The following is a 26,275-nucleotide window of genomic DNA, read 5'->3' as shown; positions in this document are numbered from 1 at the left end:
AGATGGGGGTGTGTACATACCGCCGGACAGGGGGGTTAGGGGTGGATCTGCTACTGGTGCTTTGCTGGGAGGAAGTAGACTCAGTACCGTCCTCCACACTGGCTGAACAGCTCTCATCCTCCACCTGCTTTATCCACCTCTGCAGCAACACAACAGCAAAGTCAGGTTTCAAAACTAAGACTGAAACATCTGTTCAAAAGACATTCAAAAATATTCAGCACATTTATTAACCCATTGCCTCAGAAAGCCTTGAGTTTTTATAAATAAATGACAGCGTTTTAACATATTACAAGGTGATTTAAAGTCACATGTATTCATAAGTCAGAGGTCATATACGCTTTATGAACAATCTAATGTATGCTGGCAAACCAGAAATACAGATTTTTTAACTGAAAATAACCAAAAATAACAAAAATAATGAGCGTAAAGTAATATTTAAATATTAAAACATTGGATTCATGTTTAAATATTTATTTTTTATAGTTTTACAACCGTAAGACAAGCTTGTAGAACTAGCACTCAAAGTGAGAGAAGCTAGAGAAGACAGCATTGATTATATGTTTTTATACTTTTCCTATAATGCTGTTCTGCATCTCTTACCTTCTTGTAGCAGCCATAAGTGCCGTCCATCTGGAGCGGGCGGGGCCGGCGCCTCTCGGGGTTGAAGGGGGAGCCGAAGCGGACGTAGTGTCTTGGGGCGGTGCAGATGAGCGATGAGTGGGAGAGGCCGGGCAGCATGTTGAGGGTGGTGGCCAGCACCGTGGGGTCAGTGGTGATCCGCAGCGGGCGCTCGACAGGCACGTCTTGGTGGACCTTCTCTGCTCCGGGGACCTTATCATTCAACCACTCAGTCACCAGGTACTGAGGAAGGACACGAGTCTTAATAATTAGCTACTGTTACATTCATACTGTTAGATCTATTTATTGCAATGCATATATTATTTATACACCATAACCTGCTATTATATAAAACTGATTTGCTTTTAGATTCATCATGCAGCAAATCATGTGCTTATATTCTTGGACAGGATAATATATATAAAGCATGTCAGGTTTTATTTTTAAAGGTTCTTATATGCTAGTTTTGATCTTATACGTTTGTATGTACAGTGGGGCAAAAAAGTATTTAGTCAGCCACTAATTGTGCAAGTTCTCCCACTTCAAAAGATGAGAGGCCTGTAATTTTCATCCTAGGTACACTTCAACTATGAGAGACAGAATGGGGGGAAAGAATCCAGGAAATCACATTGTAGGATTTTTAATGAATGAATTGGTAAATTCCTCGGTAAAATAAGTATTTGGTCACCTACAAACAAACAAGATTTCTGGCTCTCACAGATCTGTAACTTCTTCTTTAAGAGCCTCCTCTGTCCTCCACTTGTTAACTGTATTAATGGCACCTGTTTGAACTCGTTATCAGTATAAAAGACACCTGTCCACAACCTCAAACAGTCACACTCCAAACTCCACTATGGCCAAGACCAAAGAGCTGTCAAAGGACACCAGAAACAAAATTGCAGACCTGCACCAGGCTGGGAAGACTGAATCTGCAATAGGTAAGCAGCTTGGTGTGAAGAAATCAACTGTGGGAGCAATTATTAGAAAATGGAGGACATACAAGACCACTGATAATCTCCCTCGATCTGGGGCTCCACGCAAGATTGAGATGAACTTTTGTTATTGACCAAATACTTATTTTCCACCATCATTTGCAAATAAATTCTTTAAAAATCAGACAATGTGATTTTCTGGGTTTTTTTTCTTCTCATTCTGTCTCTCGTAGTTGAGGTGTACCTAGGATGAAAAGTACAGGCCTCTCTCATCTTTTTAAGTGGGAGAACTTGCACAATTGGTGGCTGACTAAATACTTTTTTGCCCCACTGTATGTATAGTTTCTTATTTGTAGATGTTGATGAGAGCTGAATCCAACTATTTCATTGTACAGTGCAATTGCCTCTTATTCTGTTTATAAGACAATCAAATATCTTGAATTCCTGCATTTACTAGGAATACACAAAATCTGATATATGATAGAAGAAATCCTCAATTGACCACAGAAAAGACCCTAAAAGTCCTCTCACCTTCTTGGTCTTGGGGTAGCGCAGATTGCCTCTATTGATGCAGTTCAGACTGTCTCCATCGAGTAGATGCAGCCCGCTCTCTCCGTGGACGTGCTCAGCCCCGTACGGGCCCTGAGAGGCCTCGTCGTCCAGAGAGGCTCCCTGGTCAGCGGAGGCCGGCGTCACTGCCACGGCTGCGGCCGCTGCAGCAGCTGCTGCTGCTAGCTGGGCGTTAGCCTGGCGCTGCCGCCGGGCACGCTGGGAGGAACTGGACCGGTAGCGAGAGATCCGACTTTTGGTCCTAGGCTTGTTGGGTCGTGCAGGCTTAGGGGGGGCGGGGGGAGCTGGCAGGGTGGGTGATGAGGTCTTTTCTTCTATCGATGGCACTTCCTGATAGAGAATGATCAAATTGAATAAATAAAATGAAATCAACACATAAAAAAACAACGAACCATTATCACACAGATGGTCACTGACCATGACATAGGAGGTGCGTCGTGTGCTGACCCCCACTCCAGTGTTGGGAGGGAGAGGAGTGTTCCCAGCAGGGTTTCCTGCCCCGTCCTCACTTTCCCCACCCTCCTCCTTCACCTCTGCTCCTCCCACTCTCTTACGCCTCCTCTCCACACTGTGACACGTCTACATGGACAGACACAGACGGTGTCAGAAAACCACCTTACACTTATCTTTAATACAACTGATGTATTGCTGGAACTGGAATGTATTGCCACAGATAAATAAATATCTAGAAAAAGTCAGCTAAATTAGTAAAAACAGCAGTATTAGAAAATAGTTAAAATGCCTTACTCTTTTATTGGAGATGGCGGCCCCATTTTCATCCACCTCTCCCTCCTCCACCTTCGGCTCATCCTGCAGTCTCTCCTAATATCAGACAGGCAGCACATGAGCAACACATTTGACCCAGCTTGGAATATTAGAAATGTTTCCTGCTTTTTAGAAAACGTTGTCCCTTTGAGGAGACATTACTCTACCCTTGTACACACCTCTGTGTCGCTGGCCCCCTGCAGGTCTTTGGCCTCCTGGTGCTGGTCCAGGTTCTGGTTGCTGTCACCAGAGACGCAGCTCTCTATCTCTCTCCTCCGGGCCTTTCTCCGTCGGGTCTCAGCTCCAACCAGAGGGGAGGGGGGAGGCAGGGAGGGGCTGCTGAGCAAGTTCTCCCTTGGGCTCAGGTTGTGCTTCTGCACCGGGCAGTTCTGGTTGCCCTTATGGCAGGCACAGTCCACTTTGTAATTACTGTGGTTTGTTAGGAGAGAGAGAAGGTTGCATTAGAGAACAAAACAATGTTCTGAAGCAGCCAGTTACACTAGTACCCGCTTTGCAGCTGATTGAGCATGTGTTGTTTTTGAAGATTATGATGTTTCTCCACAGGACTTAGCCCACTTATACTTAATGTTCAGATGGTGAGAATGAACCTGCGTTTGTTCTCGCCGATGCATGATTTTTAGTGGATGGTTCAAAGGCCTGTAGAGAGATAGGAATGGAGGAGCAGTACTGACCAGCTGTTAAAGTCGTAATCAAATCCAATGGTGACCTCAGCGTCCTTTGTGATGTGACTGACAGCGTAGATACACAGATGGATCATGCCGTCAGCAATCATATGCCGGACCTGGAGACGGGAATAGATGCATCAGTTAAAAAGAGTCAACGATATCAACCTAATGAAACAGAAAGCCACGGAGAAAGGAAACAGCAGTGGCAGGAGTTGAGAACTTGTTGGCTGACCTCAGCGTTGGGTGTGCAGGACCTTCTGATGAAGCGGGCGTCATTCCCAAAGGTCCTTGCATCAACACACATCTCCGCACCATCAAACTTTGAGTAGAAGAGCACAAACGGGTAGGGTCTGGAAAAAACATGATGACAATGGCATCATCAGCGGTGAAACAACACAGTCTTTGTGTTTGGACCCAAACACTGAATGTATAAAGGGTTGCAGACCAGTGACAGCAATCCAATGATCTCTTACTTTCTGAAGAATTGCCCGTTGACTTCAAACTGCTGTTTGAGCATGACCTTCCCCCGATATTCAATGATGAGTGTGTCTGGTTCCAGGTGCTTGGCTGCGCGGAGGATCTTCCTGTGTTTCTGCACCCGAGTTACCCGCCCCAACTGGAGCTATTAACGGAAACCACAAAACAGTTATTTGCGACTGGACGTTTATGTTATTGAATATGGCATCAATACACAAATGTCTGGTTATATCCATGCAGGCAGAGCATGCCTGCAAACTTAGTAATCAAGATGTAATCAGACAACCTAAAATGATTCATGTTTAGTGCTAGGAAGAACTCACTCTTCCCGTTTGATTTTCAGTCTAAGATCACTGAGTTTGAGTAATTGTTTATATAATGTGTTAGTCTGCATTTTTAAGTTCTGGTTCCCTCTTCTTGAAGTCAACGTATTTTTGGTTGAAACCCTTGGAAAAAGGTCTGTTGTTAACCCACGTGTTTGAGCTTTTCATCTTTTGTTATACAACATAAAATATGTCAGTAAATACCCCACTGGTGAATGTCTGAAACTTCTTAGTTATAGCCTCCTTTGTTACAATTAAGTGGAGACCTTAAGTATCTTCAACATGCCACAGATAAGTCCATTGGAAAACAAAATTGCTTTAAGTCAAAAGAGCCTTTGCAAAGCTAACTTTTGGGTCAGCCTACAAAATAATGTCGTCATCATTGCACCAAAAAATGTTTTGACCGTTGGGGCTCATCCTAATGTTCGGCCTTGATGTAACAACATTCATAATTAAGTAAATCTAACACCCTTTTCACCCCGGTTACACGTTTCATTTGCCCTGTACGATGGGTGCTGTAAGTGATGAAAATGGGGGATGTTGGCTTATCTGGCGCCCGCAGCTCACAGCCAAAGTGCGAGTGAGCAGGGAGAAAGGGAGGGCGCTGTTGTTATTAGCATCTGGTATTAGCTGCTCTAACGGAAGAAGAAGATGTTTCTACAATGATGTGGAGGGAGAGTCCTCTCCAGTCAGAGTGAGAGGCTGATAACTACAGCTCAGTGAGGTAAAGGACTCTGAACTTAGACTAAAGTGAACTATCTAAACACTCAAACAGTTTGGTCACAATTGATGTAAACACATATTTCCAAGGCACTCCTTTATAATTATTGGGATGAAACAGGTTTGAAATCATTCCAATGTATACTATAGGACAGTAAACCAGACATATCGTTTTAAACTGGAGAGATAAAAAAATATGCATAAATAAAATAGTAAAATAAGATATGAATGAACAACAAAAATAAAATAAGTTACATGTATTTGTTATTGGCTATGTTAGGTTATTGGTTATGTTCACATACTTATTTAATTATTAAAATGTAAACCGATCTTTTTCATATGGGTGTTTAGAGTTGTACCCCCTAGATCTAGTCTCTAGTCATTCTGCTTAAAGTGCACCAGATTGAAGCATTTTACTTTAAAATGTTCAAACATTTCTTCCCGGTATGCCTGAGAAGGCAGATATGCTTGTTTTTCTCAACAAGAACTGTTTTTAAATGGTTGGACTGTTGCACTGTTGTAGCTTCAGTGGTTCTCAGGTTACAGTTAGCAGTGAATATAAACAGACTGATTCATGTGAATATTACTGTAAACTAACCTGTGTAAACGTTTCTCGAATAAATGTAATGTTTTTGGTGGAAGAAGCATGTATCATTTTTTTACCCTGCCCCTCAAAGAATCGGAATTGAGAACCGTTAAGAACCGGAATCGAAAAGTAGAATCAGAATCGGAATCGTGGAAATTCAAACGATACCCAACCCTAATTATGGCTCTTCGTTAATACTGGCCAGTGATGTAGCGTATTTTGCAAGGGCAAGGCTGTTTCCCATCATTGGGACATTAGGTTTGAATCAATATATTATTGGGTGGGGGCAGACCTGCATCTGTGAGCCCAGCACGGTGTTGTTGCAGGCCAGCTCCGTGCGGTTGATGGTGTCCATTGCATCGCCTGAGGCATGGAGCTGTGTGGTGCAGGGGGGGGTGGCGCTGCCGCTCTCCGCCTTAGACACGGTGTTGCTGGCGGCGCGGTGCAGCTCCAGCAGCGTCTGGACGTCAGCGCTGTACTGGTTGATCAGAGCCTCCTCGTACTGGTCCGTCCACTGGCGGATCCTGCTCTCCCAGCCCTCCGCTGTGTTCTCATCCAGCACACTGGCCTCCGTCGTGGAGTTCTACGAAGAACACAAGATGGGGAAGGATGTGTCAGAGGTTTCTCATTATATTTTTATCCAAAATAATGACGTTTTGTGGGGCTTTTGAGTTGGCTTTGCGTGGGCATGACGAGACTCTTCAATCAACCCTGGCATTTTCAGGGGATTGGTGGATTTAGTTTCCTCCCTGCACACTGTGCTGGAAGAGCACCTGAAGACCGCCACCCTTTTTAAAGGCACGTCAAAGACATACACCACATTGGTTTTAAGAATAAGACAAGTTACATCTTCAGCTTTTTGTATTGCTGTTGATTATACCGTTGTTCTGTAATATACATACATATCCATATATGATATATATATATATATATATTATAAACATTATTTAAGTGTTTGTACATAGTCCTCAGTCTTAAATGCTTGAATTGTTTATGAGGCATTACAATGTAAGACTGGTAAATGAACACTGAAAACGTTTTTGCATTAAGTCATACTGGGATGTTTGCATGTGGCACCGCCCTCCCTAGAAAAGATTCTACCAGCCGCCACTGTACTGTAGGTATATTTTGATGCTAATCATTTTGTCTGTTTACTTGAGTAACATTTTGAATACAGGACTTTTACCTGTAACAGAGTATTCCTACTCTCTGGTAATACTACTTTTACTCAAGTACAAGATCTGAGTATTTCTTCCACCTCTGTTTATAGAGCTGTGCTCTGAATAACCGAACAGCCCGTTCTAACAGTGCTCCGAGTTCACCAACGGTCCAGTATGGGCCGGAGTTCCACCGGGACACGGTGACTATAAACGAACACACTCCTAGTTAACGTAGCTGCTGAAGTTAGACCGCCATCCCTGAGCAGAATTTAGCTGACAGAGTAGACCGGAAGGCTCGAGCACAAAGCTTGCGCATCAAAAAAAAAAATGACACCCTGCGAGTCATGATTGCATCGACATATTGGTTAACGCCAATCTTACCTTCATCCTCATGGACTTCCTGGAGCCCTCTCTGAAAGCCTGAAAGAAGGGTAATGAACCCATAAGTATTCAATGTCAATGTGACGAGCTTGTAACCAAAAACAACAGCTCCAAAGTGGGGTTTGAACTAGGTGTGTATCATTTCGATATATATATCTTTCCTCTTCATCCACTCTGCTTCACACAGCGTCATACCTTGACTTTTTTGCCCTTTGGCGTTCCATGCGCCTTCTCTGTGCTCTTCTTCCTTTTTTTGGATTTGCTCCTTTTGACCCGGTTGACAGTGAGTTTGATGCTGGTGGGCGTATGCTGGGTGGCGGTGTAAGAGACGGTGGAGGGCGACACCTCTTCGTCCCCACTCTCAGTAGCACTGCTCTCACCAGCTATCAAAAACAACAACAGATAGAACAAAACACAGTCATCAGATAGCCCTTAAACTGTCATGGGGACATTCATGAACCAAAAAGGACAAAACAATGTACCTGAGACATTCTCAGTTTTTCTGTGTTGGCCGTCTGCTCCTTTCCTCCTGTCGAGTCCCCTGCCACTAAAATAGCAATAAAACACATCAGCACATAGCAGAGATGTTCACAAGTCTTTTTTTGCATGTCCAAGTCAAGTCTCAAGTCTTTGGTCACGAGTCCAAGTCAAGTCTCAAGTCTTTGTGGGGTGAGACTTGATCAAGTCTCAAGTCTTTGTTCACGAGTCCAAGTCAAGTCTCAAGTCTCTAAAAAATAAAAGTCTCATGTCTCTTCTGGTTGTAATAAGCCTTCTATTGTCTGCTGCTATCCAGTCTGTTAAGAATACTGCACAGCTATATCTAAGACATTCAAAGCATTTACTGTATTATTATCACTCCTATATCTATTAGCATACAGTATCAGTACTGATTAGTTGTTTGTTATATGATCACTTTAAACAGGCTATTGCAATATGAGGAAAAACATCACACTTTAGCTAAATGCAAACAACTTATAAGCAAAACACTTCAGAATCAGAAATCAGTATCACAAATACTTTATTAATCCCCCGCAGGGAAACTGTGTTAAAAGTACTTAAAAGTAAACATTTGTTCTGTGCCATTTGCAACTAAAAACTATTGCTGCAATATTATCTGAAATATACTGAACTGGTGATATTAAAACATGACCTGTTCCAAAAGAGATATCTACCATTAACATCATTTACCAGCCAAATGCTGGTAAATCATGCAAGTGGCAGGTACTGTATGTTGCACGCACCAGCCACAAATAACAATGGCAATCTATTGAGTGGCTGGTAACATTTCAACATTCACTAGGCTAGCCATTTGGCCAGTGGACAAAAATGTTAAAATTTGACCTCTGCAACCGTATTGTTTAATTACACTGGGTCTCTAATGACATCTTTTAAGTCTACTATAAATAAACATATTCCTCTATCCTCTCACTCAAACCCAGTGTAATGGTAACCTGATAAACCTGTAACATTAACGTTACGTGGTCAACAATAAACCTGTAACCTGCCTATAAACCGACAGATGTATTTATGTATGTAACTATGTATTTTTCTACGTTTAACGTTAGCCAGTAGATGGTGGCAGCGGAACATAATGATTAACGTTACCGACCTTTTTTATGTCATGTCAAGAGTTGGATGTCAACGCCACTCAACGCAAACAAGTGTGACAAGCAAACATTCACTCATCTTTTCAAATATTCAGTTACAAAGCTAGTAGCAAGCTAAGTTAACATTACATAGCTGATGCTGAGCTAAACATGTTTGCTAACCGTCCATATGCGTTAATGTGACTGACCTCTCCGGGTGAGTTTTCAAGTGCCTGATGAAATGTGACGTTGTTGCACCAGCATCCTTGATTTTAATATTGCAGACTTTGCAGTGTGCGCTCCTTTTGTTGGTGCCGCCGGCGTTTTGTTCGAAGTTTTTATAGTTTAACCTAATTACAAGCGGTACAGCTGCAGGTGTGCCGCCGGTCGCCATGGTGTTACCATGATGTTAATGTTAAAGGTGGGGTAGGTAAGTTTGAGAAACCGGCTCGAGATACACTTTTTGTTATATTCCATGGAATGCTCTTAACATCCCGATAGCCGGCCCGGCTAAAGTAACTGGATGGCCTACCTGCCTGTCAGCCTCCCATCGGGGCACAAACTTATCTCGTGCCCTCATTGGTCATGTGCGCTTCGTGTGTGTTGGAGGAGGGGCTCTGTGAGGAAGTGGCAGATTTTCTCCGGTTGTGTATTTTCAAATTCTAGCGATCTCGAGCCGGTTTCTCAAACTTACCTACCCCACCTTTAATACGCCAAAAATAGAAAACACAATGATTGTTCACGAGTCCCAAAACACGAGTCCAAGTCGAGTCTGAAGTCTTTTGAGCAGGAGTCCAAGTCAAGTCTGAAGTCTCTGTGTGTGCGACTTAAGTGGGACTCGAGTCCGAGTCACAGACTCGAGTCCCCATCTCTGGCACATAGTATACATGGGCCATAAGAGTGCACAAGTCAAATTGATGCTATAGTGCACATCATTCAATTGCTGAACAGACTCAAGGTTATTAGGAACAGTAGGATTTTTTTGACGGAACAGAATGACACATTGAGCATTGGAATATATACTTGCAGTTGAAAGGACAAATGGAAAGAGGATGACTACATGAATACATGCTGTATTTTGAGCAATTACAGTTGAGGGATGTAATAGTGTTCTCACTTTCTAATAATGTGTTTAGTTAGACACAAACAAAAGCATGTTTTGTATACAAATAATTAATAAAGATTATCTATCTTCTGACGCTGCTACAATCTGAACAGAGTGGGCTCTTATGAGAGATATAATAAAATGTGTGACATTTGACAATAAAATGATAGTGACCAGGATTTCCAATTGTTACTGCTTCTCTCAAAAGGAAGAACTTTTGCTGCCCTGGTAGGTCCTATCTTGCACTGTATAGAGCTGGAAACTACGCTCCATGATCCGGTGTGGGCACTTCCTCCCCCCCTCACCTGCAGTTGTCACACTTGATGAGCAGGCCGTCGGGCGTCAGGCTGCAGTGGCACCAGCTGGCCACAGCCCCCTCCTCCTCTGACGAGCTGTCGCTGTCCGCTGAGTTGTCCTCGATGGTGTCGTGGTAGCGGGAGCCACGTACCACGCCGTTGAGATCCATGCGGGGAATGATGGTTTGGGAGAGCGGGGAGGCGGGTGGGGTAGGGGGAGGGGGCGCGCCATAGTTGTGATCCTGACAACACACAACGGAAGACTGTTGCATCTTCAAACAACGGGTGTTCGGGCAAAAAGGGAAACGGAAAATGGAGACGAATGAAAATGAGGGCAAAAAACAGGTATGTGAAACAGTACAGCTGTTAATAACAAAAGTAGTCTGTGGTTATAGAGCGGGAAAGACCTAGTGACCAAACTACAAGCAACGCAGATTCTTAGCTGAATCTTGACTGAATTGCAAAGATTCGAAAAACAAGACAAGACTGGATAGATTTAACTGAGTTATTATTTTAGCTTAAAAAAGCTCATACTTGAAACCAACTTATATCTGACTGATAAGGAATAGTACATCCCATAGTAAGGCATGCCATAATTAGAATTGATGAATAGAGAAGAGCGGTATGAACTCACAGCATATGGTAGACCCCGATACCCATGACTCTGTGCACTCCCACAGCTGTGGTTGTAGTTTTTTTCATTCACAGCAGGGCTCGCTTCAACTGACTCAGGGCTGGGAAATAACCAACAGAAAGGGTGTTTTAGGGAATGATGACAAAACTACATTTAGAATTCATGTATTATACAGTGTATTTTCCAGGTCTGTATGTCAACAACTGTAATAGTAAGACATCAAACAGTCACTAGATGGCAGCACAACCCTGAAGTAGCTCTTCAGCCTGGGAGAACCAATGTAGGAAATGGAATGTGGGACGCCATTATGTTATGCAACTCATTCTTCTCTTTAGCTGAGGTCTGAGTGTATAACCTTGCATTTCCCCCCAAATATATGACACTTAAATGTAAAAAAAAAATATATATATACTAAGTTTGTATAAACATTTTAAATCCCAATATTTTGTATTTCTAAGAAAAGATGTTGCATGTCCGCCTAGCGTTTGGAGGAAACAAAAGGGGGCTGTGAACAGGGGGAGTGGAGGGACTGCATTCCACACAACCTCAGTCTCATGTGAGCAGGTTGACCTGCAGAGAGGTGACTACTGTTCTTACTGTGGACATTTCCCCAGACACTACCACCACAAAGCTAGGGCCTGGATGGAGATATGATACAAGCCTAGCCCTGTCCCAGAGATGGCAAATAAACATTTACAGAGATGATAATTAGTCTCTTGAGAGGGGCTCTTCCACCCACATAGAATGTGCAAATTATTACAAGATCACGGAAACGTTTATTACAATATAAAAAACTATTTGTCGTTTCATTACATGTGGCATTTTCACCCTGCACCCAGGCAGACTTTTTCATATCACAATTCCTTTATTAGGAATTTACATAACACGTAGTTTAACATTTATCAGAAATACTTTAACAAGTAATGACAACAATTGAGCGAGGTGGGTGGAAGTTTGAAGTGACTTTAGTAGGGTAAATAAAGCACCAGTTGTAGCATGTTTTATTTGAGTTCAGCACTCCATGAGTCGGTGTTACATTGCTTCATTTCAGACAGTTTTGAGTTCAAGTGCAGCCAGCTGACTGAAGCATAACATCCTGTACTTCCTTTATTTATGTCTGCTAAAGTTCAATCTTGGACTTAATCTTAGGTTTAATTGTGGACTGAACTTCACATCTCTTTGGGTCCCTACAGCAGGATGTTGGGAGGAAGCATATTCATCACAACCCAGGGTGCTACACAGAGAAAGGTGTCAAACGGGAGTTCACCAACAATGCATGGACATATTGCTTTCGACATAACCGTTTTAATACTGTATTAACAATGTACAGGATCAGGATGGGTTGAAACCTATTATCACCACAATATTTGTTTTCTAAAAAGGGAATAACTTAAAGCTAGTTTTCATTAGCTGGGGATCCCTGGTAGTTCCTCGAAACCACTGGAGGTTACTGACAGTAGAACTGGAATGTTATGGCGCATTTCCACTGCAGGGCCTCGCTCGGCTTAGTACGGTATAGTTAGGCCTTGTTAGGACTGACTCACTTTATGCTGCGTTTCCATTACAGTTTAGTAGCTGGGGCAGTAACTATAGTAACAAAACCAACATCAGCTGTTAGCTGTTAGCACTCAGAGCTCACAGCTCCTCATATCTGTTCAGAAACTAGACACAAGTGAAACAAGTACAAACCACAGACTGTCTGTGTCATGGTGAATACAGTCGCTGGTTTATTTATGTCTGTATAGGCCGTTGTTGTGAGTGTGGACAGTCGGAGCATATACTGCGTTAGCTTAGCCAAGCTCCATTTAGAAAACACGCATTTTAAAAGGTGTTTCTCTGCCGTCTGTCTGCAGACTTGTCAAAGCATTCACTCATGGATTTTACTAACCGGTATCAGTATGTTGTTACTTCGGCATCATTTTGAAACGTGTATTACAATTAAATCACGGTCAAATATGTTCATCTTGTTGTAGTTGTAGCTCCCTTGCCAGCGATTCTCTCTCTAGTTTAGCATACTCAGCCCGACTCAGCCTGGTTGTTGCCCCGACAGAACCACGATTTTATGGGGCCAGAAAAACTGTGAAATAGGACCCGCTAGCCGCTACTAGGCCAAGTGGAAACGCAACCAAAAACGGGCCGTGCACGTGGAAATGCACCATAACAGGAGAGGAAAGTTCCTCCTGTTAGATTGGCCATTGTTTATTTTGGCTGTTGTTTTTTCCCCTTAAACCTGATTGCTTGGATATGAAGATGTAGCAACATCAAAAGAACAGTTCATAAAAGGTTTGGAAATGACCAGCAGTAAACACAACAGTGGGTCAAAGGTAAGGTGGTGTTCAGTGTCATAGGACATTTCTGTTTCTTAATACAACATTCAGGTGTGTTTGCTTTTCCAATCCGATTTATTTTTGTTTATTTGGCTTCACACTAACCAACTGCATTACAGCAGACTTTCAGGTGGTGCAGGTGACCAGGTTGAACAGGAAGTGTGTTAACAATCTGTGACACTTGCTCTAGTTAAGCAAGGTTGCCACATCCAGAGATATCAGAAAGTACATTGGGGGTTAAACTGTTATAACAAGTCCAACTAGTCCCAGATCCTGGAGTTGTTAGTCAGTACTCACTCTGATCCAGCAGCCATATCTGAGTAAGACGTTTCAGGTGTGGTGACTCCCAGCGCGATTACTATGCTCATGACGTCCGGCACAGCGAAGCGTGGGAGGGGGGGAAGAGGGAGAGGAGGGGGTGGGGAGGGACAGGATGGGAAGGGGGGTGGGGGGAAGTTTGGAGAGGAATCACAGGGTCCCGAATGCAGCAACAAACCACTCCAGAGGTGGGGCGCCGCTGAGCCGTAGCCCACGGCTCACGGTCATGGGGGGCCTGAGGAGAGGGACACACACAGATAGAGCATCAGATACGGAAGTCAGAGAGAGGGCCAAGGCCATCCCCGAGATCTCACACACACACACACACACACACACACACACACACACACACACACACACACACACACACACACACACACACACACACACACACACACACACACACAGGTAGGGGTGCTGAAGACATCTCAAACGCGTATGGCAAAAAACCAAATGAAAACATTGTTATACGTGTGTGTAACATGCCTGGCGCCAGGCGTCCTACACACTCTACTTAGTGTCATCTGTACCAGCAGTTTTCCAATATGTGAGAACATTTCTGACACGGACCATCTCCTGCAGTGTGCTACGTGTGTGAAAAAGAAACTGATAATGTGCAGACCTGATTATCCAGTCTGCACAATTCCAACACTATAACACTGCATCATTAAGAAATGTGAGCCGTTATCCTGTGCTTTTGCTGCTATGAACTGTCAAAATGTTTGCCCTGAATCAAGACTTTTGGCTCTTCTCTTATACTTTCTGAAAAACTGGATATAAGACAGGCAATCAAGTCACATTATGACAACGAGTTGGTTGGTAAATGACACTCAGCACATTAGTAACATAAGAAACCATGTTGTGCCATTGTACGAGGAGTAGAGCTGCGCAGCGTTCAACAGGAGGGGGAAAGGTAAAAGGAATGAAGAACAACAGACATCATCCAAAAGGTGGATATTTATGGCCCAAATCGTGGACTATTATAGGTAAAATTCCACATCATTTGAAACCAGAAAAACAAACATGGCATAGGCTAGTCAGACACAACTCTGTGACTAGTAAATGACAAACAGAGAATGAAGGCCTGTTTGTCTTTGCTGGAGGTAACAGCAGTGCTCAGTTGAACAATGACAAAGGCGAACCCTCTTTACATGCCTAATGAGGAGCCACATTTGCTGACTCATGATGACAATAAAGGCTTTCATGTTAGAAGCAGCAGAGATTGCCCTAATGTGTGTAAAATGATATATGGTAGGATAGGCCTATCTCTCATTTGTACAGAGGCTCCCAGCATGGAGAGGGGCTGTTTTTTTCCTCTCAAAGAGCAGGAAAACAAACCGGGGCTTTTACAGCTCTGCTTACACTGAGCCTCCCATTAGGATGCAGTAATAAAGGAAACCAGCAGGGGGCGCCTTCCTCCAGACGCCTGGAGGGGTGAGTCACCCAACAAGAGGCCCAGCCCTCATCATGTGACCACATTCTGCTGAAACACTGACCCACACTCCTGTGCTCTCCTCGTCTCTCTCTCTGCCTCCCTCCCTCCCTCAGTGAGACGCAGAGACAGAAGCCACGCTGCAGAAAGAGGAACTGCCCTCTGTTCACACGCTGAGGAGACCATTTGGCTTACAGCAAGGTCATCCCTGGGGCAAATATGTGCAAAAACGTTACCTCACAAATCACCAATGATTGAATTGACTGTACATATCTAAAAAAAGATTCATTAGAATTTGAATTGGGAGGGATGAAACCCTCACACATGGTCACACATGTGTTCTCTGCATTTAACACATCCTAGTACCAGGAGTCTCGTACCAGGAGCAGTGGGCAGCTAGTGTACAGCGCCCGGGGAGCAAGGGAGGTGTCCGGTGCCTTGCTCAAGGGCACCACGGCAGGGCAGGAGGTGAACCGGCGACCCTATAGCTCCCAGTCCAAGCCCCTACTGACTGAGCCACTGCCGGACATTATAATAATGATGTAATAGTCTGGTGTAAGGAACAACAGGCACCCATTGCATGACATTTTGATAGTGCTGCCCTCACTCTCTCCAGCACCGGGGCAACCACAGCCAGGCCGGGGACTTCCAATAATGTCAAGGTCAGTTCAACAGTGCTCACTGACAAGCCTTATCCAGCTGGAGACACTCACTGGGAGGTAGCAACATAAATGTCAGCAAGCTTTGAGTTACAAGGGAGAACATTCTGCTACTGCCATTGCTAGCAAACAGTATTTTGAATGTGTTTAGAGATTTTCACATTTTGTTTTACGACATAACATACGTTCGTAAAATGTCTGAAGCCTCTAAGTGTTACAAAGTTGTCGGTTGCTAACAAGTAATTCAAACATCTTAACGTCATCAAATCGAAAATCAGCCCCCTCTATCGTCCTGGGGACACGCAGGCATGCAACCATGATGTTGTTCCTTTATGGACTAACATTAGCTTTTCACCTCGGACTATGACCGGTAAAATATGCTGAACACCGGCAAATCGAAATCTCTCCGCTCAAAATAATTTCCCCCAGTTGCGCCACTGTATGACAGACAAGAAGAGTCAATACGCTACATGCACAGTCACTTCCTTTCTAATGTCTGACATTTAATGTGGAGAAAGAAATCTATCCTCCTGAAGGGGACATTTTGACCCCTCATGTAAACAAATGCTTAATGCTGCACTATACTTTTGCCGCCACACCCTTGTTGCCAAGCAAGGTGTCCTTTGACACGCAGGCAGTCATATCATTAGCTAGAACTAATCGATATGGACATAAACGCGAGTGAAGTCTAACCGGACGGGAAAGAGAGAGATCAGAGATCAGATCAAAAGCTGCTGACGGAGACACGCAGCTCTGCATGATCACAGCTCCGACCACTGTAGAGAACACCCTCTCTAGGGACAGAGGTAGCAGATACAGCCAGCTAGCGCTTTGCTACCATGGCAACATAAGGATATTTGGTGTTTGTAATAGCTTTGGCTCGGTCTGAACTCTCTGCGAGTGGTGGAGGCTTACATGCTAGTGGGAGTTGGGTTTGCACTTCAGTCTTTTTTCTTTTGGTACCGGTGATATTCAAGTTCGGGTGATGTCTTTTCAAATGAGTGTGATGTATTGCCAGAAACCAAAATGTTCCCAAACCGGAGACTTCAATGATGCTGGAGGATTTTCGAGCTCAACTTTATCTGCGTTCACCATTTCGACAGTTCCTCAAATTACTGACTAAATTTGAACGCATCCCTGTGACCAGCTCTCATAGGATGCCTCTCGTCCAATGAAATGACTTGCTCGCTCTATGACGCGTTGAACCCAATGTGAGCAAATTACTCTGAATGCTGCGACGCAGCACCTGCGATTACTTCCAAGAAGTTGTTCACGTTCTCAATTGTTTACGTTTAACGTTATATTCGTTCGGCACACTTCGGTACACACGTGTACCGAACCGAAAGGCCCGTACCGAATCATTTCGGTACGAATACGTATACCGTTACACCCCTACTAGTTATAAATATGTTTATTCTTTACTGTCGGTTCACTCATTACTGGAACAGCCAGCTGCATGAGAGGGACCGGCTGTCAGGAGAGAGAGAGAGAGAGAGAGAGAGAGAGGGAGAGAGGGAGAGAGGCTCCGTTTATTATGCCCGTGTTATTATCCAAAGTTACTGTACACTTTTGAATAATGTAGTTAATCTACAGTAATCTAGTTAAGACCTTTGACCGGCACTTTTCTCATTTTGTCAGGAAGATTTCAACTTTAACGGACATGTTGACCGGCAAAAAAAGATTCTAACGGAAACTCTGGTTGACGGAGCCCTTTGCGTGCTGGCCAGAAGAAAAAAAGTCATCACTGCACTGCTCCATGGCCTCAATGAAAACAGAGACAAACAGGTGAGGACATACCGAAACAGATTATGGTAACAAGATCAAATGAAGATTTTGTTAACTCAATACAGTTTAAATATGAATCATAAGATACATGAACAGCGTGAAAGGGGCCGTGATGGCATTTGTAATATACTTAAACATGAATTCATATCCGGATCCTTTTCCAAGACCACTGGCTCTTTATTATCCCTATTATTGCTGCCTCACGGAAATAGCCACCTCACTCCTAGCAAACTCACAAAGGGAGTCACTATTTGGGCCTCTTCCAGAAGAACCAGACGGTGAACTAGGAAGGTACATTCCTACGAAGAAGGAAAGCCTTTCTTTACCTCGCTCCCTCCTCCTCCTCCTCCTCCAGCACCTCCCTCCCTTCCTTGTTCGTTCCTCTGGCCATGAATACTGGGCTCAAATTACCAGCAGGCTCAACAAAGTATTTTCACTTCCACCAGAACAGAGGCCATTTTGGAGACAAGTCCAAGGGGGAGACAGACAGAATGAACAGCAAAGGAGACCCTCTCTCTCACATAACTATCTCGCCTCTTCTTTTTTTGTAATACCGACATTAAGTGTTTGGTTAACGTGCTGTTTTACTATCCTTTAACATCTAAATGTATCTCTAGGTTGAATCAGTGAGTAAAATGAATATAGAGGAGACAAAGAAATCCAACCCTGAGAGCATATGCACAGCAGATCAAAGTCACATACACACAAAACCACACCTCGCCTGAGCAGACCTCAGAACAGCAAGTTCTGTAAGCATTAAACAACATAGTGAAAGAGCACAAATAGAAACATTATGCACATACAGATACACTAACCAGAGAAGCTATAGCCCACCACATTGATCCAGTGAATTACTCAAAGCAAAGTCTCACCTTTGCTCCTGAGGCCATAGATGTGAATATTACAGTTATGCAACATTGTCCACAACAGCAACAAATTACAATGACTCAAGTGAGCTGAATTCTATTCTTTTTCAACGCTGCTTGGACCAAAAATGTGGCAGGGAACAGTGACACTGTAATGTACGGAGGTTTTGGGACATTTCTAGAGTACATTTAGTTCTAGTTTCTATCATTCATATCTGAATATAACAACCTAATAAATACTACACAGGAAACGGAAACACCGACACATATGCGCCTCGGCAAAAATACCTCCGCACATTACGGAATCTCATCGTGGAGTTAAAGCTTTCATTTGTCGTTTTCTGAGCTCAGAATGATATTATGGCGCGTTTCCACTGCAGCCGGTAGCTCGCTTTAAGCGTGTCGAGCCGTGCGGGGTCCGTTTTTGGTTGCGTTTCCACTTGGCCTAGTAGCGGCTAGCGGGTCCTAATTCACAGTTTTTCTGGCCCCATAAAATCGTGGTTCTAGGGCCAGGAACAACCAGGCTGAGTCGGGCTGAGTATGCTAAACTAGAGAGAGAATCGCTGGCAAGGGAGCTACAACTACAACAAGATGAACATATTTGACCGTGATTAAATTGTAATACACGTTTCAAAATGATGCCGAAGTAACGACATACTGATACCGGTTAGTAAAAACCATGAATTAATGCTTTGACAAGTCTGCAGACAGACGGCAGGCGAAAAACCTTTTAAAATGCGTGTTTTCTAAATGGAGCTTGGCTAAGCTAACGTTATATATGCTCCGACCGTCCACACTCACAACAACGGCCTATACAGACATAAATAAACCAGCGACTGTATTCGCCATGACACAGGCAGTCTGTGGTTTGTACTTGTTTAACTTTTGTCTAGTTTCTGAACAGATATGAAGAGCTGTGAGCTCTGAGTGCAAGAGCTAACGGCTGTGTTGTTTTTCTGGGGCGCTCATTGAAGATGACGTCACGGCTCCGCCTACACTGCGTTACTATAGTAACTACCCCAGTTCCTAAACTGTAATGGAAGCGCAGCATTAAAGTGAGTCGGGCCTAATAAGGCCTAACCAAACCGAGCGAGGCCTGCAGTGGAAACGCGCCATTATAGGTCTATACATGTTGATACAAGGCTAGGCTGCTGCCTGACTCACTGCTGCTGTTTTGTTAGCCTTCTAACATGGACCAACACAATACAAAGGGAGCATGCACCTGAGCAAACTTATTCACAGTAAGGTTGCAGGGCAGTTTTGTCCCCAATAGGAAACTTTAAAGGGGCGTTATTATACTTTATTCCCTTTATTTCCCAAAATACAAGTAGGAACCTGAATACAAGCAAGATGGTGCCCCTTTACAGTATACCGTTGAAGGTAAAGAGATTGATGAAGGCAGCCTGTCACTCTGTAACTTCCATCAGCGGTTCAATGACCCTAATGTGCATCCGGACATCAGGTGAGATACCTCTACTACTTTCTGTCTATACTATCCTACAATCACAAAAGTCAAAGTATGTGTTACTAAAAAATATATTGTTATGACTGGAGAGGAATTATCCACAATTTTGAGATATAAATAAATAAATACATATTGTTTTAACCATCGAATAATATTTTCCCTAAAATGTATTTACATACAAATACATTTCCCATAGAAGAAAAGTTGCTGTTAATTATAGTTCTTAGAAAGAAAATTCTACAAATAAATTGTTATTTTTTCATAAATATATTCACCCTACAAAGTGAATGTAGTTCATAATCAGTCTTTTAATCTGGTCTAAAACATTAAATCAACTGGAAAGATATCTGATTAGTTAGTTGGATTGTGTCAATCAATGGCCAACAGGTCAGGGTCTGTCCACCATGTTGTTTCCACATTTAGCTTCAAAGTGACCGCTAGATGGGCTATACATACACACAGGAACATACTAACACAGTTTGGGTTTGAACACACTGTCCATGCTCGCAGTGTCCACCTGTGCCTCGCACAACCTCCACAACACTTCCAGTCCAGTGAGATTACACCCGCCCCCTCATTCTGCCCCCGCACACATGCTAGCTGTAGGAAGGATATGAATATCTGCCATTCCCCAGCACTGCGCAGGTCGAGCTGCAGTCTCAGAGAGCGCCAGGAAATTGAAGATGAATAACGGACAAATCAAGACAAAAATAATACGTGGCCAGAGAGAAAGCAAGGCTCATTGTAGATCTTATTTCTCTCACCCAAATATATTAACAATATGACAAGGAAAATATGACCAAACCAAATTGGATTGTACACCCTCACTACTACCCTGTTGCAAATGTCACAAATGATAAACATACAACTTGATGATATGATTTAGTGTGAGTCAATGTGAGAACAGGCCTTGATTAAAAACGTTTTGTTCTCAAAAATATAAACAACAAGATTGGTCTGCACAGACTATTGATGTGTGGGTAAAGCAGTCTTCACACATTACGAGATTTTCTCTTTGCTCACTGTAAGGCCTTGTGGTGAAACCAACTACTTAAGTTTGTTTCTATGGTTACATCCCAAGCGTTGTTGTGCAGCTTCGTACAGCTGTTATCTGACTGGTTGCTGAGGAAGGTCAACTGCAACAGTGCATGACATTAAGGATTTTGGGAGATGGCCCTGTGGGCCATCTAAGCTAATTTACAGATGGCCCTGAGCCCAATGGAGATTGCCCTGAAAAATGCGCGCGGATGAAATGACCCACGAAGGGTTTGGGGGGCTTCCCCCGAGAACATTTAGATTTTTGCAGGTCTTAGATGCTGTCTGGTGCATTCTCTAGACTGAATTATAAGATGAACCACCACAATATTATATTATACAATTTCAATGTTATTCTTCATTTCACTTGTTTGTTCTTGTTTGTATTTGCTCGCTTCATGCCCTGCATAGCTATAAGAAATACTTAAGTTGTTGGTCAAGACACTTTCCATCTGATGAAGGCAGATGCCTTCCCAGATGGAAAAAAGTAGAAAATATTACATTCAGTTATAACTGCCAAAACAAACATTATTTACACTATTATGGCCCGTTAAAAATGTTTGTAATATCTACTGTAAGTTGGTCGAACGAATGCCTCCTCATCCGGAAGCTGACCGAGCAGCAGTCGAGAGGAGCCGAGCGCATCCGCGAAGCACACAAAATGGCGATGTCAAGAGTTCCCGTTAGCCGGCAAATCTAAATCTCTTCAGTCAAAATAATTTCCCTTTAGCGCAATACCGCTTCAGTTGCGCCACTTATGTGACAGACAAGAAGAGTCTGTGACAGACCAGAAGAGTCAATTATAATGTCTAACACTTAATGTGGAGAAATAGATGTCCTGCATGGGTTGATTGTGCGTTGATCTGTTGGTAATGCCTCGGGGTTCCGGTGGGCATGTAAACAAATGCATAATGCTGCGCTATACTTTGCGGCCTCACCCGGTTGCATAGCGACACTTATTGTTTAGGTGTCTTTTAATAAGCAGGTAGTCCTATCATTAGCTAGAACTAGCTGGATCTGATCGATATGGACATAAACGCGAGTGAAGTCTAATCTGACGGGAGAGAGAGATCAGCTGCTGCTGATGAGTCGACACGCAGCTCTGCATGATCACATGCAGCGGTGAGCGGACAAAACACACACCAGGTTAGAATATCACACGTAGCTATTTTAATGACCTCTCAAACTACCGTAACTAGTTATAGATATGTTTAGTTTTACTGTCGGGTCACTCATTACTGATCCGCGAGCTGCATGATACTGGCATAATAGATTGCCCGATCGGGCAACCAGCAGGTGAGGCTTCATTGCCCGAGCTAAACACTAGATGGCCCCGGGCCATCGGGCAGTCCTTAATGTCGAGCCCTGTGCAATCAGGGTCAAAGTTGAAAGATAATTTGAACTTTGAGCACAGCGCTAGATAGGGCTGTGCGATATCATAATCACGATTATTTCTGGTCAATATTGATATCACGATTATTAAATATGATTATTCATTGACTTTGAAAACATCAATTTATTGAACTTTAAATCAAATTAAAATAATAATTTGAACAGTATGTTTTTAACAGTTGAATACCCTGAACTTTAAAGGTGGGGTAGGTAAGTTTCAGAAACCGGCTCGGGTGCACTAACATTTGAAAGTACACAGCCGAAAAGAATCCGCCCCTTCCTTCAGACTTCCTTACAGAGCACCTCCTCCAACACACATGAACGCGCACATGACGTCAGCAGACTGGTGAAAGTGGCCGCCTGTTGCTGGCGAGTCATTGAAGTACTGCTGCAATGCACGCCCAATGAGGGCACGCCCAATGAGGGCACGAGATACATTTGTGCGTGCAGGAGATGGAAGGCTGACAGACGGCAATCCAATCCGTTTAGCCGGCCGTACTTTTTTACTTCCACAGATTTTTTGTCAAAGCACTTCAGATATTCATTGCTATCGGGATGTTAAGAGCATTCCATGGAATATAACAAAAAGTGTATCTCGAGCCTGTTTCTGAAACTTACCTACCCCACCTTTAAGTATAATTCAACTGAAAAACCAATACAAAAATGTATTACATTTAAATAAATAATATCAAAATAATAAATACAGCTTTATTTATATAGCACTTTAAACCTCCAGAGTTTAGTGCTGTACAGGCAAATAAACACAACAAAACATACAAAAAGTAGTACAAGTAAAAACAATAGACAATTTAAAAGCAATAAAAGCTACGCTCTAAAAGATGTTAATACGCTAAGGAGAAGTGGTGGGCTTTAAGAAATAAATACTAAATACCAATAAAGAAGATAAACAAATATTTTGGAGTGCACTTCCACAACCTACTAAACATATATAGATATGATAACTAATGTCACTTACGACCTGTAATGTTTAATTATACTGCTACACGCAGTACTCTTATTTTGGTAACCCCTTATCCAGAAACAGCGAGCTAAGGTGCCGTTTACACGAGAACGCAAACGGTTGTATTCGCTACTTTTCTCTTTCGTATAGCCTGTTTGTTCACACGAGGCCGTAACGGAAACGGACACTGCAGTGTTTCCCCTAGGATGGAGTCATAGCAGCGGTGCTAAGGCACGTGGGCCCAACATAATGTGAGCGCGGAGCGCATGGAATTTTTTAGTGTGCGCACGTGCGAAGTGCGCCCCGCCAATTTGTTTCTATGTGTCTGCCAGCACAAGAAAGGCTCTTGAGGCCTAGTACCAGGGCCGGTTCTAGACAATTTGCTGCCCAAGGCAAGATTTTATATGTAAAGAATAAATGAAAAATCTCTACAAAATACAAATACACTACAAAAACGTATTGACATAGGTGATATACATCAAAATGGCTTCAAATGTATTCATTATTGTATGGATGTCACATCCTCTCGGGCAGTGGTTCTCAACTGGTCAGGCCTCGGGACCCACTTTTTACTTGGTCAATACATCGCGACCCAACATTTTGAAGCACTCAAATCTATTCAACAAAAAATCGTGCTGTAATATATATATATATATATATATATATATATATACGCTTTTCAGCATACAATATTAATAAAAGTGAAGTACAGTGCATATCCCTTCACAGAACTAAAGTATGCTTTTAAAAAGGTTTAATGAGATGATGGAATCAAAGCTGAACTATAGGCCTATAAAAGGCACGCATGCTGAAAACCCAACCCCAGCAGGGGGGTCTGGGGGGATTCTCCCCCAGGAGATTTTTAGAAATACTAACATATTAATAATATGTTATGCCATTGTTTGTTTTTCACTTAGTTCTGACATCTTGCTGCGAGAAGAGTAAAGAGGAGATAGTCTGTGTGACTTACTTTAAATTGTGGGTAAGGGTAGATTGCTCCCATTGTTCTGTGACCTGTCAGTCATCAGACCGGGGGTCATATTTCATTATGTGTTGATTTCTATCTGAAGTTGTAACCATGGATGTATAAAGAAGAGTTCTACCGCAAAGTTATTCTCCGTGGGAACTTCCGGCAACAATCTTGATTCTGATTGGCCAGAAGACTCGAAAAAACATCAGCAAAGATGTTTTATTGAGAAGATGATCACTAGTACCTCATTCACACCAACGGTGTTTCAGGGCCGGTTCGGAGCTGGAGCTTGAAAAGCACCGGGTTTTCCTGTTCACACAGCGGAGCAGCCTCTGAGCTCCGGAATCCGGTTCGTTTCAAGCACCAAAAAATTGTCCGGCCAGAGCAAAAGCACCACATACGTCACGCTTACGTCGAGGCGGGGGCAGGGGCAGAGACAGATCAACTCCTGAACAACAACAAAAAGCCCGCGTTTTATCCAGTTTGTACAACGATGGAGAAACTTAACCAGAGTTTCAGAGTTTCAGTGTTTCTGCCATAGACTGTATATATAAAGGTTTCTGCTCATGGTGAAGCAACGTGTCTGCGTGTTAAGGTGGAACCTGAGCATTCACGTTGATCACCTCTCATTATAACTCATTATAAATCTATAAAACTATAAATATTAAACTTTACTTCACTTGTTCATTTGAGAACAGCTGTTACATACCTGGGTGAAGGCTACAGTTGATTTAAATGAAAGATACAACGTAACTCCACACTCATGGTTCAGTCCACCTTAAGAAATAAGACCGACCTAGGAAGCAGTTGTGTTTTAAAAAAACCTTTATTGACATGAGTACACTTTTTTTATAAGAATATAACTAAACCACAGAAATGACTCCGGAAAAGCTGCAGATAGAGCCATAAGAAATGAATGCAACTGATTTCATCCGCGCGGTTTGGCTTTATGAAGCAGGCACGCAAACGGTTACGTCATGACGCAACGACGCATTGCCAGTCGGACTCTGGGCGGTGTGAAAAGAGCCAGAGCTAAACCGAAGAACTGGTTCTGAACCTGAAACGCTCTAGCACGGAGCTTGAACCGGAGTTGCGTTGGTGTGAATGAGGTATATGTGACAGAAGTTTTCAAAACCGTTTATGGTCTCCGGTACTTCTATTCCAACGCCGACTGCATGCACAGCGCTAGAAAATCGGGCCTTCAAAATAAAAGTTTGACTTTCCCCCCCCCCCAAAAAAAAAAAAAATTCCAATTTTTTTCCCCCCAATTTTTTTTTATTCACTCACACATCCGCGACCCACTCGAAACGGAAAGTGGGTCGCGACCCACCAGTTGAGAACCACTGCTCTAGGGGGGTCCGGGGTTATGCCCCCCCCGGGAACATTTTAAAGTAAAATGCTTCAATCTGGTGCACTTTGAGCACACAATTACTAGAGACCTGATCTAGGGGGTACAACTCTAAAACACCCATATGAAAAAGATTGGTTTACATTTTAATAATCAAATAAGTATGTGAACATAACCAATAACCTACCATAGCCAATAACAAATACATGTGGCTTATTTTATTTTTGTTGTTCATTCATATCTTATTTGATCTAGTTAACATTTATTCATGCATATTTTTGTATCTCTCCAACTTTAAACGATATTTTTGGATTACTGTCCTATAGTATACATTGGAATGATTTCAAACCTGTTTTTATTTATCCTAATAATTATAAAGGAGTGCCTTGGAAATATGTGTTTACATAGTTTGAGACCCACTGAGATAACTTAGACTAAAATTAACTTATCTAAACACTCAGAGTCCTTTACCTCACTGACGGCCCGTCCACACAGCGGCGTGCGTTGAAGCTTCCAACGCTTCTGCCCATTCACTTTGAATGGGGTGACGTCACTTTTAGCCGAACTGCATTTTGGGAAGCGACGTGGAGCGTTGCTGGCGTCAAAAGTTGAGCAATGTTCAACTTTTGACGCCTCGACGGAGGCGTCAGCCAATGAAATCCCGTTTATGCAAATCTGCCAGTACAAGCGCTAGCCAATCAAACCGCGTGTATGCTGGGAGAGACTACGCAGGTCATTTCCTCATATTCAAAAAAATGGAGGGAAAATTCATTATAGCGGTAGTGAATCACCCGGTGCTGTATGATCAGTCTCTGTTCATCTACCGGGATACAAACCGGAGGAGCGAGGCATGGAGGGAGGTGGCAGAGACAGTGGGT

The 26,275-nt window shown here is 43.1% G+C and overlaps 1 protein-coding gene across 1 annotated transcript in view; it reads right to left on the bottom strand.

Annotated features, from left to right (window-relative positions):
- setd5 (SET domain containing 5) overlaps nucleotides 1-26,275 on the bottom strand; it is a 48,496-nt gene that overhangs the window by 9,069 nt on the left and 13,152 nt on the right. The window contains exons 2-17 of the mRNA XM_034220729.1: nucleotides 13,464-13,719; nucleotides 10,840-10,939; nucleotides 10,215-10,477; nucleotides 7,701-7,765; nucleotides 7,414-7,601; nucleotides 7,219-7,257; nucleotides 5,970-6,260; nucleotides 4,045-4,193; nucleotides 3,804-3,921; nucleotides 3,578-3,687; nucleotides 3,065-3,314; nucleotides 2,868-2,942; nucleotides 2,538-2,699; nucleotides 2,082-2,450; nucleotides 601-861; nucleotides 33-139 (exon numbers count right to left, since the gene is read on the bottom strand). Coding sequence (XP_034076620.1) covers nucleotides 33-139; nucleotides 601-861; nucleotides 2,082-2,450; nucleotides 2,538-2,699; nucleotides 2,868-2,942; nucleotides 3,065-3,314; nucleotides 3,578-3,687; nucleotides 3,804-3,921; nucleotides 4,045-4,193; nucleotides 5,970-6,260; nucleotides 7,219-7,257; nucleotides 7,414-7,601; nucleotides 7,701-7,765; nucleotides 10,215-10,477; nucleotides 10,840-10,939; nucleotides 13,464-13,534 — 2,618 coding nt within the window. The 5' untranslated portion in view covers nucleotides 13,535-13,719. The remainder of the gene's footprint in view (nucleotides 1-32; nucleotides 140-600; nucleotides 862-2,081; nucleotides 2,451-2,537; nucleotides 2,700-2,867; nucleotides 2,943-3,064; nucleotides 3,315-3,577; nucleotides 3,688-3,803; nucleotides 3,922-4,044; nucleotides 4,194-5,969; nucleotides 6,261-7,218; nucleotides 7,258-7,413; nucleotides 7,602-7,700; nucleotides 7,766-10,214; nucleotides 10,478-10,839; nucleotides 10,940-13,463; nucleotides 13,720-26,275) is intronic.

This window comes from Gymnodraco acuticeps, unplaced genomic scaffold (genome assembly GCF_902827175.1).
Source record: "Gymnodraco acuticeps unplaced genomic scaffold, fGymAcu1.1, whole genome shotgun sequence".
Taxonomy (NCBI): domain Eukaryota; kingdom Metazoa; phylum Chordata; class Actinopteri; order Perciformes; family Bathydraconidae; genus Gymnodraco; species Gymnodraco acuticeps.
Note: the sequence above shows the minus strand (reverse complement) of the source record. Positions and strands in the feature narration are given on the sequence as shown.